The 17,273-nt window shown below is 41.9% G+C and overlaps 1 protein-coding gene across 2 annotated transcripts; it reads left to right on the top strand.

The window, feature by feature from the left end:
- Nucleotides 1-742: 742 nt before the first annotated feature.
- On the top strand, nucleotides 743-9,124 carry cxxc1b (CXXC finger protein 1b). 2 transcript variants are annotated; one of them, XM_084172924.1, is made up of 14 exons: nucleotides 743-881; nucleotides 1,824-1,936; nucleotides 2,054-2,154; nucleotides 2,248-2,390; nucleotides 2,512-2,667; nucleotides 2,785-2,931; nucleotides 3,126-3,233; nucleotides 3,445-3,623; nucleotides 3,709-3,916; nucleotides 4,091-4,201; nucleotides 4,585-4,634; nucleotides 4,736-4,832; nucleotides 4,956-5,108; nucleotides 7,927-9,124. In XM_084172924.1, exons 1-14 carry the CDS (start codon nucleotides 879-881, stop codon nucleotides 8,071-8,073), a joined length of 1,716 nt encoding a protein of 571 aa, XP_084029050.1. In that variant the 5' UTR covers nucleotides 743-878; the 3' UTR covers nucleotides 8,074-9,124. The 2 variants fall into 2 exon arrangements, with proteins under 2 accessions (XP_084029050.1, XP_084029049.1); XM_084172923.1 differs by lacking the exon at nucleotides 743-881 and having other exon boundaries at nucleotides 904-1,936.
- The last annotated feature ends 8,149 nt before the right edge of the window (nucleotides 9,125-17,273 follow it).

The raw sequence follows: 17,273 nt of genomic DNA, 5'->3' as shown, positions 1-17,273 counted from the left end.
GCTTATGTGCCGAATACATTACGATGTTACAGGTGTCAAACTTATGGGCATGTGGCAGCAGTGTGTAGGAGGGAGGTTCCAAGGTGTGAGAAGTGTGCAGAAGGTCATGAGACAAAGGAATGTGTAGCATTGGGGAAAGTAGTGGTATGTGCTAATTGTATGGGTGCCAATGGAGCTGGGGATCAGAAATGTCCTGTGCGAGAGAGGCAGGTTGAGGTTTCCAGGGTAAGAGTAGTGAAGAAGTTGCCATATGCTGAGGCAGTGAAGAAAGTATAGGAAGATGGGTCAAGGGGGATGAGTGGTGAGAGTAGTAGAGATGTACCAATGCAGAGGAATAGGACAACAAGTGATATGTTTCAGTAAGATTGGATTTTTAGCATTTATAGCAATGGTTATTAATTGTACTGCAGGGATGGAACGTAATTCTAAGAAAATTGAGGTTGTGGTGGAGAGCTGCAGAGAGGTATTTGGGTGTGCGAGACTTAACATCAGAAGAGTTACAGGAAGTGGTGATGTTCCATCATCTCAGGTTGAGGGCATGAGGTAGGAATGAATATATTTAAATAGTGGAGTGGGGTGGTGTTAATTATTAATAATAATTTTGAATTTGTGAGTGTAGTGTTAGATGGTAGGGTATTTTTTTAATTTTTCAAGCAAAATATAAGGGAGTTGTACACCAGTCTAGTAGGTGGCGGTAAAGCAACAAATTGGATGCCAACCGCCGTTAAACCTCATCGAAGAAGAAAAAGAATGGTCCGATATCCGAGTTCAGCCGATTATTTGATTTCCGGCGTCTTGAACCCAGATTGTGACCCTGAGCAGTTGTTTAGCTAGGTACTATCGTTGAAGTTTGATCGAGGATTGCAAATACATCACACATGGTACTGTTAGTTAGCTAAGTTAATGCAAAGAAAACCGTTTTGGTTTATGTGAATTTCATGTTTAGTTGCCTAACATAGCAGTTGGCTAGATTGGTGTCTTCGCCTTGCTAAACCAGCTACAATGCTAGCCAGCATTTTTAGCTAGCTAACGGTAGCTAGCTGTGTTAGCTAGCTAGCCAGTCGCAATGGAAATGCAAACAGCTTGCTGATTTATTTTCAGACTTTTGGCTTGTTACCTTTATTGTTAGTTAAGCGTTAGCAATCTGTTTAATGTCTGAAGTTATTACTACCCAGCTAGATATAGCTAGCGAAGTTGCCATCTGGAATGCGGAATACATTTTTTTAACCAACAAAATATTGTATCGTTTGGGCAGACTAGTATGTCCGAGTCGATGTAGAGTAGACAGTAGTATAATAACTTTTGATATTATACAAATTAATATATGTTGTGTTTGCCATCAGAGTGGAGGTCTATCCGACGGTCCATTGAAAGCATGGTGCATTTATTTTCAACTAACATTTACTTGACTATACTTGCACTGGCGTGTCTTTATAAACGGATGTTTCCAGTTGCAGGGGTAACTCCAAAAACGAGAGAATATTCAGAAAAATTAGGAATGGCTTGTCGCATGTGTGTAAATCTTTGTTTGGGTTGTTTGCGAGATATCCAGCAGATAAAATGCTGAGGGAACTCCGTGCAAAAAGTGGATTTTATATTTTAATGAACATTCTCTGGTTATCTGAGTTCCACCTGCAAATGGAAACAGATGTCTAAGACACCAGTGCCTAACAAATCGAGAATGAAAAAAGTATCGCCAAGTAAAGGTTGAAAATAAAATTGGCAAGCTTTCAATGGACCATCTGATCGACCTCCAGTACAAGCAGTATTAGTTATGCCGCTGGAGGTTCAGTCTGGTTGGCTAGATGATGTTTCTCTTCCAGGACAGTGAAGTGTCAGACTTTGAGCCTGCACCAGGGCTTGAGAGCAGTATGGAGGGCGAGAATGCACCAGTGTACTGCATTTGTCGAAAACCTGACATCAATTGCTTCATGATGTGAGTTTAATCAGATGATCATAACAGCAACACCTTCAACACAAGTAATCATAACATGACCTTGAAACATTCCATAACCTTGATTTCATGGGGCTCATATCTGTGTTTTTCTTGTAGTGGTTGTGACAACTGTAATGAGTGGTTTCATGGTAACTGCATCAATCTCACAGAGAAGATGGCCAAAGCTATCAGGCAGTGGTACTGCCTGCGATGCCGAGGTGAGGTTTTAATGGTTTCCCATTCACTATCATCCACATGGGTACTTGTCACATGCGCTTACTAATCTTACAATGTCTGTTACTTTTGATTAGACAAAAACCCATCATTGGAGATAAAATACCGTCCAAAGAAGAGCCGTGAAAAAGAGGCAGAGGGCCAGAGAGAGCCAGAGAGAAGATTTGAAAGACAGAACAGCACTCCAGATTATAAATCTGAAAGGCGCCGTGGATCTAAGGTTAGTTATTTTACATCTAAACGTTATGTCCCCATTTTCCTTCAATGTATCTCTAAAATTGTGCGTCTTTGGAACTACTCTGTTGGCAAACATATCTTTGTCTCTTTTGTGTTTGTCTCAGGTTAAGCGCTCTGCTCGTATGTGTGGGGAGTGTGAGCCCTGCTTGAGGACTGAGGACTGCGCCACATGCGACTTCTGCAAGGACATGAAGAAATTTGGGGGTCCCAACAAAATAAGACAGAAGTGTCGATTTAGGCAGTGTGATGTCCGAGCCAGGGTGAGTTTCCTAATGAGACTATTCCATCTATTTTTCTGCTAACATCTTTTCAACTGGTGTAGTCAAAAAAACATGTAGTCTTGCAAACGGTGAAACAATGCCTCGTATTCTCTGCAGAAAATGTTGCGTGTAAAGGATGAAGAGTTTAATTTGCGTGAAAGGCGGGATAATTCCTACCACCGGCGAAGACGATATTCAGACGACTACGATAGTGAGGCAGAACTCTATGAAAAGTACAAGGCAGCGGGATACGACGACAACATGGTATTGCAATAGTCTTCAGCCATGTTTCTCATTCATCTATCAAGAACTATTTGAAACACATTCAAAATACACACAGATCCTTATTATTGTCCTACTGTTGCACTTACACTCCCATATCCACTTGTTCTTTAGCTTGAATAGCCCTTTTTCAAGTATTTTGAATCTGTTCATCTTATTGTTTCTGTTCAACCCAGCCATGGCTCAGTGATGAGGATGACGGGCCTCCCTTCAGCCCTGTCCTGCGAAAGAAAGCTGTGAAGGTCAAGCATGTGAAGAGACGGGAAAATAAATTTGACAAGAAAGTAAGCTAACTTAATTTTTTACATCTTGCAGACACACAATGATTATTGTAAATTTTTATCCATGCAGTTGCAGTCCACATCTACCAAATATTTGAAGCTTTTAGCTTTTTTTATTGCATCATGGGAATATTACTATTGACAGAATTCATAAGTACAATGATTTTACATGTTAATGTGTGCAATGCGATTTGTTTTTGTGAATGCACATCAGAAAGAGTCACGGCGGCACAAACAGAAGCAGAAGCACAAGGACAAAGTCAGGCACAGCGATAGGGGCGATGCCAGGGATGGAGTAGGGCAGCGACAGTGCCTCGGGCCCAGCTGTGTGGAAGCTGCACGAGCCAACTCCAAATACTGCTCAGAGGAATGTGGCATGAAGCTGGCTACAAAGTAAGCGCACAAACACCAAAACTACAACCCTGACACATGCAACTGTAAGAAAGTTAATCAACTGTAAAATACTTTGTCTCTGTAGCCGGCTCTATGAGATCCTCCCTCAACGTATCCAGCAGTGGCAGCAGAGCCCCTGCATCGCTGAGGAGCAGGGCAAGAAGCAACTGGAGCGGATCCGAAGGGATCAGCAGAATGCACGCATGCGTCTCACCGACATGGAGAAACGCTTCCACGAGCTGGAGGGCATCATTGCTAAGGCCAAGCAGCAGGTAGTCCAGCAGGATGAGGAGGTGAGTCACTTTAGTATGTTTACTTTTTATTGGCCACTGCGGTATTTATCCAGTGGGGTCAGAGCTCCTCGGCTAGAGAAATGTTTTGCCCGTTCAAGCCTGTGTTCAAATCTTTCAGGTGCTTCCTGGGTGAAACATTGTTTTGAAATGTTTTTCTTTTGGTTCTCGTTTCAGACGAATGAAGGGGACAATGAGGAAACAGACCTGCTGATTTTCTGTGTGTCCTGCAGTCACCCTATCAACCCAAAGGTGGCACTGCGACATATGGAGAGGTGTTATGCTAAGGTGAGCCTGTGGATGTTGATCCAAAATTCTTACTTTTTATCCAGCCTATATGTCAAACCCAAAAATGCTTTAGCGTATCCTTCCTTTAACACCTTCCCTCTAACTCAGTTAGCTTAGCGCAACAGGGTTTCAGACTGCAGCCATTTTCTTGTACACGGTAAGACAGAGACTTCCTATTTAGTTCTCTGATCTTGGTTGTGACAGTTTGTGGTATACATCCAGAGTGCAGTGGCTGATAAGTGTCTGCAACATCCTATATGGGGAGAGGATGACATGTACAGAATTAAACTTAATATAGAGTACTAGCAATACGAATATATGTTGCCAATATGCACTTCTGATAATATTCTGATATATACTCTCGCTCTTTTTTGCATTGACAGTATGAGAGCCAGACATCTTTCGGTTCCATGTACCCAACAAAGATCGAAGGGTAAGAGTCAAGCACTTTGAATGGGTTTGCTAGAAGTGAACAAGTTTTTTTGTTTCCATATTGTTTCACCACGGTAGTCTATGTACCTTTTGTATTCTCAGAGCAACAAGACTCTTCTGCGACGTGTACAACCCCCAGAGCAAGACCTACTGCAAGAGGCTTCAGGTCTTGTGCCCAGAACATTCCAGGGACCCAAAGGTCAGTGATGATTGGGAAGTCAAATGCAAAAAACGTTGCCAATAAAGCACACTAATTGTCCTGCTGTATGACTTATGATGTATAATCTTGGCTTCTCTTGCCCTTATCTTGTTTTGTGGTTAGGTCCCAGGGGATGAGGTGTGCGGCTGTCCTCTGGTCCGTAATGTGTTTGAGGCAACAGGCGAATACTGCAGGGTTTCTAAACGCAAATGTAATAAGCACTACAACTGGGAGAAGCTCAGGAGAGCTGAGGTGGACCTGGAGCGTGTCAGAGTGGTTAGTAGTGGAATGCACCACATCAATCTCTTATTTTGGGCCACTTTGTCAGGGTTGTGGCATGTCTTGTGGGGTATGCATGGTTGTCCGAGCTGTGCGCCAGCAGCTCAAACAGACAGCTTGGTGCACTCAACATGTCAATACGTCTCATAAATACAAGTAGTGATTGTTAACTCAAAATGACACAACGACTAGGTTCCAGTTTAACAACGTTTACTTCACTGTATTTCCACAGTACACAGTTGCCATTGCACTCAGGCCAGGTCCATCAACAGAGAGACTACCGCGCAGGCGTACTCATAAGAGGGAAGGCACCGTAATAACAGAAATCTAGGGATACTTAAAACATGAACTTAACAGTGATGAAGTCAATCTCTCCTCCACTTTGAGCCAGGAGAGATTTAACATGCATATTATTAATATTAGCTCTCTGTGTACATCCAATAGCCAGCCATGCTGCCCTGTTCTGAGCCAATTACAATTTTCCTAAGTCCCTTTTTGTGGCACCTGACCACACGACTGAACAGTAGTCCAGGTGCGACAAAATTCCTGATTCTACCTGGATTATGTTGGAGAGGCTTCCATTAGACAGGTACAGTGCCTTGCAAGTATTCATCCCCCTTGGCATTTTTCTTATTTTGTTGCATTACAACCTGTAATTTAAATTGATTTCTATTTGGACTTCATGTAATGGACATACACAAAATAGTCCAAATTGGTGAAGTGAAATGAAAAAAATAACTTGTTAAAAAAAAATCTCAAAAATAAATAACGGAAAAGTGGTGCGTGCATATGAATTCACCCCCTTTGCTATGAAGCCCCTAAATAAGATCTGGTGCAACCAATTACCTTCATATGTCACATAATTAGTTAAATAAAGTCCACCTGTGTGCAATCTAAGTGTCACATGATCTGTCACATCATCTCAGTGTATATATATACACCTGTTCTGAAAGGCCCCAGAGTCTGCAACACCACTAAGCAAGGGGCACCACCAAGCAAACGGCACCATAAAGGCCAAGGAGCTCTCCAAACAGGTCAGGGACAAAGTTGTGGAGAAGTACAGATCAGGGTTGGGTTATAAAAAAATATCCGAAACGTTGAACATCCCACGGAGCACCATTAAATCCATTATTAAAAAATGGAAAGAATATTCCACCACAACAAACCTGCCAAGAGAGGGCCGCCCACCAAAACTCACGGACCAGGCAAGGAGGGCATTAATCAGAGAGGCAACAAAGAGACCAAAGATAACCATGAAGGAGCTGCAAAGCTCCACAGTATTTGTCCATAGGACAACTTTAAGCCGTACACTCCACAGAGCTGGGCTTTACAGAAGAGTGGCCAGAAAAAAGCCATTGCTTTAAAAAAAAAAATGCATGTGGGAGACTCCCCAAACATATGGAAGAAGGTACTCTGGTCAGATCAGACAAAAATTGAACTTTTTGGCCATCAAGGAAAACGCTATGTCTGGCGCAAACCCAACACCTCTCATCACCCCGAGAACACACCAGCATGGTGGTGGCAGCATGTTGTGGGGATGTTTTTCATCGGCAGGCACTGGGAAACTGGTCAGAATTGAAGGAATGATGGATGGCGCTAAATACAGGGAAATTCTTGAGGGAAACCTGTTTCAGTCTTCCAGAGATTTGAGAAGGTTCACCTTCCAGCAGGACAATAAGCATACTGCTAAAGCAACACTCGAGTGGTTTAAGGGAAACATTTAAATGTCTTGGAATGGCTTAGTCAAAGCCCAGAATGAGCTGGAGCAGTTTTTCCTTGAAGAATGGGCAAAAATCCCATTCTTGCCAATAAAAAAATAATTTAAGTAGTTGGCAATATCAGTTTTTGTGATGAATGAGCCATCTGGTTCAATGAGTGATGGAGCTGAGTTTGCCTTTTTCCCCAAAATTCCATTTTAAGCTTTTTACTATCATTCTTTGTCATTTATCTTTGATTCATAGTGTAGTTTCTTCTTTTTATTCAGTTTAGTCACATGATTTCTCAATTTATTATACGTTTGCCAATCGGTTGTGCAGCCAGACTTATTTGCCATTCCTTTTGCCTCAACCCTCTCAACCATACAATTTTTCAATTCCTCATCGATCCATAGGGATTTAACCGTTTTTAGTCATTTTCTTAATGGGTGCATGCTTATTAGTAACTGGAATAAGCAATTTCATAAATGTGTCAAGTGCAGCGTCTGTTTGCTCCTCATTACACACCACGGACCAACAAATATTCTTTACATCAACAACATAGGAATCACTACAAAACTTATTGTATGACCTCTTATACACTATATTAGGCCCAGCCTTTGGAACTTTTGTTTTTCCTAGATATGGCTACTATATTGTGATCACGACATCTAATGGATCTGGATACTGCTTTCAAGCAAATTTCTGCAGCATGAGTAAATATGTGATCAATACATGTTGATGATTTCATTCCTGTGATGTTTGTAACTACCCTGGTAGGTTGACTGATAACCTGAACCAGGTTGCAGGCGCTGGTTACAGTTTGAAGCTTTTTCTTGAGTGGGCAGCTTGATGAAAGCCATTCAATATTTAAGTCACCCAGAAAATATACTTCTCTGTTGATATCACATGCATTTCAGAAAGATCCCAGAATTCCAGTGATTTTTAGCTAACGTGAAAAGAAATTGACTAAGACCCTGGTTATAACAAACATATTATTGGCCATCATAAATGGTAGTTGATATGAATTATGAAAGTGAGTTAGACAGTTGATTTTCAAAGAGTTTTGGTATATTAATCATTACCCCTTGCTTTTCTCCCAAAAATGTATTTGTGAACAGTGGTACAAGCTGGACGAGCTCTTTGAGCAGGAGCGCAACGTCAGGACTGCTATGACCAACAGGGCTGGTCTACTTGCTCTCATGCTGCACCAAACCATTCAGCACGACCCCCTGACAACGGATCTCCGTTGCAACAAGGACAGATAGCCAGCTGCATCTTCATGTTATTTCTGAGTGGCATTTTCGTACATTTATGTTAGATTTATAGTATATATATTAGATTTAGAATATAATCCTTTATCTTTTTGTAGAGACTTTGGATTTTAAGACTTTTGTGCTGAAGTTGAAAAACTGAAATATTTGAATGGTAAATGAATATATATTTTCCTTGTGTCCAGCACTATCGCTGTCTTGTCACTGCTGGTATCTCGCTCATTATAGTCCAAAAATAAAGACTGCGGTCAAGCTATCCTGCAAATGAAAATCCTCGGTCAAGCCATCCGCCCTGTAGAATTTGTGTGCACGCATGCACTCACATTATGGTAGGGCTGACCCCATTTAGTTGACTGGTTGATTGTTTGGTAGATAGGCTGTTGGTCGAGCGAGATTTCTTTAGTCGAGCTTGTAGCAAAAATAATAATGTAATTGTGTACAAGACACCTGTCTGATTCGTGCCTGTCTGGGTGGACTCATCCATTGTGGAGGCCGTGGGGATGGCATAGTCCCATCAGTCTAAGAAATGTGCTACTGAAATTGTATATGGTTATATTACATAAGAACAATGGTGCAACACTAATAACCATTATATTATTTTAAAACAAATGCGCTTTCTCCCGTGTTGGATAGTGGTCGCTGTCCACGGTTCAGAAAAATGTCAGTGCGCTCTTGAATTGGCGCCTTTTCCTAGACCATGTTGCTATGTGCATAATAGCAGAGTTAACCGGCATATTGGTGTTGAGAACAATGCAGTGGAGGCAGCCCTTGCCTTAATTGTCTAAAGAAAAGTGAGGAGAAAGGGAAACTCAACTTAATTAGGTCTAATCAGTAGCCTAACTGTTAAATGTGCCTGGCTTTATAAATCAATATATCTACAGAAATAAGACAGATCCTGCTTCTGTTGCATGTTTGAGTGTTTGTTTAGTAGCCTACTGATTCAGTGAGCACCAAGCCTCACACAACTACATGTCAAGTAAACCATTTTACAAATTCAGCTGTTTTTAATCTTTGCTTTGCTGTAATAAAGGCTTTATACTTTTCAGCCTCTGGTATTATTTATTTAGTGTTAACACTTCCCAATTGTCAGAAAAAATAATAATGCTACTTTTTCTTGATCTCCTTATTGTTATTTGTAGTTGTGTTTATTAAGGATTCCCATTAGCTGCTGCTTTGGCAGCAGCTACTCTTCTTGGGGTCCAGCAAAATGAAGGCAGTGAAACCATTAAAAAAGCATTACAAGACATTCACAACACATTAAGTGTGCACCTTCAGGCCCCTACTTTACTACAACTTATCTACCACAAACGTGTGTACGTGTGTGTATAGTGAGTATGTTTTGTGTGTGCATGCATGTGTCTGCCTATGTTTGTGTTGCTTCACAGTCCCCGCTGTTCCATAAGGTGTATTTTTATTTTACTGCTTGCATGAGTTACTTGATGTGGAATAGAGTTCCATGTAGTACTGTGCGCCTCCCATAGTCTGTTCTGGACTTGGGGACTGTGAAGAGACCTCTGGTGGCATGTCTTGTGGGGTATGCATGGGTGTCCAAGCTGTGTGCCAGTAGTTGAAACAGACAGCTTGGTGCATTCAACATGTCAATACCTCTCACAAATACAAGTAGTGATGAAGTCAATCTCTCCTCCACTTTGAGCCAGGAGAGATTGACAATGTTCGCTCTCTGTGTACATCCAAAGGCCAGCCGTGCTGCCCTGTTCTGAGCCAATTGCAATTTTCCTCTCCATCTTAGCTACTGTTGTAGCAATATGTTTTGACCATGACAGTTTACAATCCAGGGTTATTCCAAGCAGTTCAGTCACCTCAACTTGCTCAATTTCCACATTATTCATTACAAGATTTAGTTGAGGTTTAGGGTTTAGTGAATGATTTGTCCCAAATACAATGCTTTTAGTTTTTGAAATATTTAGGACTAACTTATTCCTTACCACCCACTCTGAAACTAACTGCAGCTCTTTAAGTGTTGCAGTCATTTCAGTCGCTGTAGTAGCTGACGTGTATAGTGTTGAGTCATCCGCATACATAGACACACTGGCTTTACTCAAAGCAAGTGGCATGTCTTTAGTAATATTGAAAAAAGCAAGGGGCTTAGACAGCTGCTCTGGGGAATTCCTGATTCTACCTGGAGAGGCTTCCATTAAAGAACACCCTCTGTGGGGGCTGTTTTGTTAGACTTCAGTGCTGCTTTTGACATTATCGATCATAGCCTGCTGCTGGAAAAACGTATGTGTTATGGCTTTACACCCCCTCCTATATTGTGGATAAAGAGTTACCTGTCTAACAGAACACAATCTATGATCATAAGTAATGTCATTATCATTAGTAAGCAGCCTTGTATAACCACCATTGAGCTGTAGGCCTAAGAGTGCATCCTGTTTAGTCTTAATACCGTAATTTACTTAGGCCTATATTTCAATACTTATATAGGCTACTGTATCAATCATTCATTTGTTCATGTCATCACACAGCATACGAGTCATTCATGATTTTAAATGCAATCAAGCGTTTTAAAATAAAGAGAGCGTTGAATAATTAGCTTAAACAAATAAACCATTCCATTTTGGAAGTTGCGTTCACGGATATATGCTACTATTTTGGTCTTTGCTGTAATAAAGGTTTAACAAAAAAATGCTAACAGACTCTCTGGTACGTTTTAATTTATTTAGTGTGTACATTGATCCAAATTATATTGTAATCTATACAGCACCTTTTTGGCACACATAATATGCACGCAGCGCTTGCTCCTTACCTTATTTTTCTTGATCTCCAGTAACTAGTCAAATTTATTCCAAACATCTGACTTTCCCTTTACCTCCTGAACAACCAGTAAACATTCTCCCATTTGAAGTTTATTTGTCACGTCCTCTACATCCATTTTGCTGTCATGTGTTACGGTGTTCAGAGTTTGTTATAACCAATTTATTGATGTGATATGTTATAGGTCAGGCCCTATTGAGCCCTATTCAGACGGGATTAGTTTTACTGGGCAGGTTGGGTAATGTAATTATGTGCTGCAGCAGGGAGGAGAGAGAGGAAACAGGTTCTAGTCACATAGTCGTCTTTTTTTTTTTAACACAGTGCAGCAAGTTTGACCCTGGCACAATCAAATCAATTGCTGGTCGGACTCCATCTAGTCATTTGTGTGTCTTAATTATTTAATCAAACGGCGTGCTTAAAGCATCAGACAAGCTCAGTGAATATAGTTGGTTGAAATAAAACACATAGGATGTGTCAATATATGGAAAAATACTGTACATGTTTTAGTCTGGGACAGCACTACATTATGGTATCACGCAGAATATGCATGAAAGGGAGAGATGCTCCATTCTCTGAACCTCTTCTAAACAGATTGTCGCCAGTGAATTGTGTGATATGTTTATAGCCAGTAACTTCATTCAAAAAGTTAAGGAAATTGGGAGCTGTGTGCGTAGGGTCGTTATCCTGTTGGAAGGTGAACCTTTGCCCCAGTCTGAGGTCCTGAGCGCTCTGGAGCAGGTTTTCATCAAGGATCTCTCTGTACTTTGCTCCGTTCATCTTTGCCTCGATCCTGACTAGTCTCCCAGTCCCGGCCGCTGAAAAACATCCCCACAGCATGATGCTGCCACCACCATGCTTCACCGTAGGGATGGTGCCAGGTTTCTTCCAGAAGTGACGCTTGGCATTCAGGTCAAAGAGTTCAATCTTAGTTTCATCAGAACAGATAATCTTGTTTCTCATGGTCTGAGAGTCTTTAGGTGCCTTTTGGCAAACTCCAAGCGGGCTGTCTTGTGCCTTTTACTGAGGAGTGGCTTCTGTCTGGCCACTCTACCATAAAGGGCTGATTGGTGGAGTGCTGCAGAGATGGTTGTCCTTCTGGAAGGTTCTCCCATCTCCAAAGAGGAACTCTGGAGCTCTGTCAGAGTGACCATCGGGTTCTTGGTCACCTCCCTGACCAAGGCCCTTCTCCCCCAATTGCTCAGTTTGGCCGGGCGGCCAGCTCTAGGAAGAGTCTTGGTGGTTCCAAACTTCTTCCATTTAAGAATGATGGAGGCCACTGTGTTCTTGGGGACCTTCAATGCTGCAGAAGGTTTATGGTACCCTTCCCCAGATCTGTGCCTCGACACAATCCTGTCTCGGAGCTCTATGGAAAATTCCTTCGACCTCATGGCTTAGTTATTGCTCTGACATGCACTGTCATATAGACAGGTGTGTGCCTTTCCAAATCATGTCCAATAAATTGAATTTACCACAAGTGGACTCCAATCAAGTTGTAGAAACATCAAGGATGATCAATGGAAACAGGATGCACCTGAGCTCATATTGGAGACTTGAAAGTTTAACATACTGTTTCAAATATGTACCATTTTGAAAATACACATATCGCATTCATAGTAATTAAGAAATAAGGCCTGAGGGGGTGTGGTATATGGTCAATATACCATGGCTAAGGGCTGATCTTAGGCATGACGCGAAGTGAAGTGCCTGGATACAGCCATTAGCCGTGGTATATTGGCCAAATACAACAAACCCCCAAGGTGCCTTATTGCTATTATAAACTGGTAACCAACATAGAACAGTAAACAATTATTTTTGCATCATACCCATGGTGTGTTGTCTGATATACCACGGCTTTCAGCCGATCAGCATCCAGGACCCAAACTATAATGGCATTTAACCCATCTTTGAGACTCAATTAAAGAACCATTTCAAATATGTAGTCAGCAAACTCAATGGATTAATAGAGAACAACTAGTCATCTATGTTATGGACTGGAAGCATTTTTACACTACCATTTTGAAAATGCACCCCTCCAAACCTACTTACATCGCATACGTGATAATGGCATTTATCCTATATTGGAGACTCAATTAAAGTAATGTTTCAAATACTTTGTCAGCAAACTCAATGGATTAATAGAGAACAACTACCCATCTATCTATGATATGGATTAGAAGCATGCTGAGACTAAATCAGAGATTAAATCCATGCTATTCTATACCTTCACCATAAGTACTGACATCTACCTCTGGACTGCTTGGACGTGTGAACTGTTAACACACCAACCACCTACCATCATTACCCACCCTGTGCAACTCCTGTAACACCCTCCATTGACTCCTGCTCAATGGCTTCCATGTTCCGAGTACTCTACTTCTCCAATATTCTTAAATCTAAGGCCCTCACTGCAATTGGAAGGAAGGATGTTTCTTGGTCCTTGACAGTACTTCGTTTTATGTTCATGATGCTGGTGTGGCAGGACTATTCTTTGTATTGCTAAATTCATTTTGTTTGGGACAGACTGATGGACCTTAACGATATGTTGATATCCTTCTGCTCCCTTCACTTTTATACCAAATTAAGGACATCTACATACACTGTAGCTCCGCTCTAAGTAAAAAAAGATAACATATACAGAAATAAATGACAGGTTATAGCATTTAACTTAAGAGGAATTGTTGCAAGGTGGAATGGAATTGGAGGAAACTTCAAAAACATTATATAGGACCTGAAGAACAGTTTGCAGTTCTCCCAGGGTCAGCTCGATGAGGTGAAACAGGAGAACGGCAAGATGACGGCAATCTGTAAGTCATTGAGAGAGGACATCAGTTCTGTGTGTGAATCCATGATAACAATGACGGATAAATCAGACTCGAGGGCCAATGAAGGCGGAACAACATGGTTTTGCACGGAATTGCAGAATCTCCACATGAGACCTGAGAAATTGAAGATGGACCACAGGAAGATTGAGATGGAGCGCGCCCACAGGACTGGAAAACCCACCACCGGCCAGGTGCCAGGCTCAGGCCGATAATGGTAAAGTTCCTGAGGTTCAAGGACAAGGTAGCTGTTCTGGAAAGAGCCAAGAACTTGAGAGGAACATATATCTTCCTCAACAAGGACTATCCTGAAGCTGTGCGCCAGAAGAGGAAAGAACTTATCCCAGCCATGAAAGCTGCCAGAGCGTGTGGGGACATTGCTTACATCCGCTATGACAGGCTCATTGTCCACCCTCCCTCCCAGAAGCCTGGAAGGGATGAGAGAGCCAAGCCTATGGGTTCGTAGCTTCAACCCCGCAGCACACACACACACACCAATTGATTAATGGACTGCTGAATGTATATATTTTTTATCTAGCTTTATTTGCGCTTTTCCATATTATGTCTATCTCTGATAAGCTACCCAGGAAAGGGCTGATAACATTCATATACATTCATCAGATAACATTAATCAGATAACATTCATATTAGCCATTTCTGAGACTCGCTTAGACAATTCATTTGATGATAGAGCAGTAGCAATACAAGGATATAACATCTATAGAAGCGACAGAAATGCTTATGGGGGAGGTGTTGCTGTATATATACACTGCTAAAAAAAAATACTAACACTAAAATAACATCCTAGATCTGAATGAATGAAATAATCTTATTAAATACTTTTTTCTTTACATAGTTGAATGTGCTGACAACAAAATCACACAAAAATTATCAATGGAAATCAAATTTATCAACCCATGGAGGTCTGGATTTGGAGTCACCCTCAAAATTAAAGTGGAAAACCACACTACAGGCTGATCCAACTTTGATGTAATGTCCTTAAAACAAGTCAAAATGAGGCTCAGTAGTGTGTGTGGCCTCCATGTGCCTGTATGACCTCCCTACAACGCCTGGGCATGCTCCTGATGAGGTGGTGGATGGTCTCCTGAGGGATCTCCTCCCAGACCTGGACTAAAGCATCCGCCAACTCCTGGACAGTCTGTGGTGCAACGTGGCGTTGGTGGATGGAGCGAGACATGATGTCCCAGATGTGCTCAATTGGATTCAGGTCTGGGGAACGGGCGGGCCAGTCCATATCATCAATGCCTTCCTCTTGCAGGAACTGCTGACACACTCCAGCCACATGAGGTCTAGCATTGTCTTGCATTAGGAGGAACCCAGGGCCAACCGCACCAGCATATGGTCTCACAAGGGGTCGGAGGATCTCATCTCGGTACCTAATGGCAGTCAGGCTACCTCTGGCGAGCACATGGAGGGCTGTGCGGCCCCCCAAAGAAATGCCACCCCACACCATGACTGACCCACCGCCAAACCGGTCATGCTGGAGGATGTTGCAGGCAGCAGAACGTTCTCCACGGCGTCTCCAGACTCTGTCACGTCTGTCACATGTGCTCAGTGTGAACCTGCTTTCATCTGTGAAGAGCACAGGGCACCAGTGGCGAATTTGCCAATCTTGGTGTTCTCTGGCAAATGCCAAACGTCCTGCACGGTGTTGGGCTGTAAGCACATCCCCCACCTGTGGACGTCGGGTCCTCATACCACCCTCATGGAGTCTGTTTCTGACCGTTTGAGCAGACACATGCACATTTGTGGCCTGCTGGAGGTCATTTTGCAGGGCTCTGGCAGTGCTCCTCCTGCTCCTCCTTGCACAAAGGCGGAGGTAGCAGTCCTGCTGCTGGGTTGTTGCCCTCCTACGGCCTCCTCCACGTCTCCTGATGTACTGGCCTGTCTCCTGGTAGCGCCTCCATGCTCTGGACACTACGCTGACAGACACAGCAAACCTTCTTGCCACAGCTCGCATTGATGTGCCATCCTGGATGAGCTGCACTACCTGAGCCACTTGTGTGGGTTGTAGACTCCGTCTCATGCTACCACTAGAGTGAAAGCACCGCCAGCATTCAAAAGTGACCAAAACATCAGCCAGGAAGCATAGGAACTGAGAAGTGGTCTGTGGTCACCACCTGCAAAACCAGTCCTTTATTGGGGGTGTCTTGCTAATTGCCTATAATTTCCACCTGTTGTCTATTCTATTTGCACAACAGCATGTGAAATGTATTGTCAATCAGTGTTGCTTCCTAAGTGGACAGTTTGATTTCACAGAAGTGTGATTGACTTGGAGTTACATTGTGTTGTTTAAGTGTTCCCTTTATTTTTTTGAGCAGTGTATATTCAGAGCCATATCCCTGTAATGCTTAGAGAAGATCTTATGTCAAGTGTTATTGAAGTGTTGTAGTTGCAGTTTCACTTGGCACATCTAAAGCCTTTTCTTTTGGGGTGTTGATATAGGCCACCAAGAGCTAACAGTCAGTATCTAAATAATATGTGTGAAATGCTTGATAGTGTATGTGATGTAAACAGAGAGGTCTACTTTCTTGGGGACCTGAATATTGACTGGTTTTCATCAACCTGTCCGCTCAAGAGGAAGCTTCTCACTGTAACCAGTGCCTGTAATCTGATTCAAGTTATTAATCTACCTACCAGGGTGTTTACAAACACTACAGGAACAAGATCATCCACATGTAACGATCACATTTTTACTAATACTGTAGAACTTCGTTCTAAAGCTGTATCCGTACCCATTGGATGCAGTGATAACAATATTGTGGCTATATCCAGGAAAGCCAAAGTTCTTTAAAGCTGGGTCTAAAATAGTGTATAAGAGATCATAAAAAATATTTTGCTGTGACTCCTCTGTGGATGATGTAAACATTATTTGTTGGTGTAATGTGATTAATAAGGAGCATCCATAGGCTGCACTTCATGAATTTATGAAATTGCTTCTTCCAATTATTGATAAACATGCATCTGTTAAGAAACTAACTGTTAGAACTGTTAAGGCTCCATAGATTGATGAGGAATTGAAAAACTGTATGGTTGAAAGAGATTGGGCAAAAGGAGTGGCTAATAAGTCTGGCTACACATCTGACTGGCTGACTTACTGCAAATTGAGAAATTATGTGACTAAACTCAACAACAAAAAATAAGAAACTGTCTATGAAGCCAAGATCAATGATATAAAAAATGATGGAGAAAAAAACTTTGGAGTACTTTAAATGAAATTATGGGCACAAAGACAAATTCATCACAAAACCATTTGATGTTGCCAATTATTTTAATGATTACTTCATTGGCAAAGTGGGCAAACTTAGGCAGGAAATGCCAACAACGAACAATGAGCCATCGTATTCATGCATAAAACTACAAATAATGAAAAAGCACTGCAAGTTTGAATTTTGTAAAGTTAGTGTGGTAGACGTGGAAAAATGATTGTTAACGATCAATAATGACAAACCTGGCATTGACAACTTAGATGGAAAGCTACTGAGAATGGTAGCTGACACTATAGCCACTCCTATCTGTCATATATTTAATCTATGCCTAGAGGAAAGTATTTGTCCTCAGGCCTGGAGGGAAGCCAAA

This window comes from Coregonus lavaretus (assembly GCF_964263955.1).
Source record: "Coregonus lavaretus genome assembly, chromosome: 12".
In the NCBI taxonomy this organism is placed as follows: domain Eukaryota; kingdom Metazoa; phylum Chordata; class Actinopteri; order Salmoniformes; family Salmonidae; genus Coregonus; species Coregonus lavaretus.
This window is presented reverse-complemented; position numbering and strand designations above follow the sequence as displayed.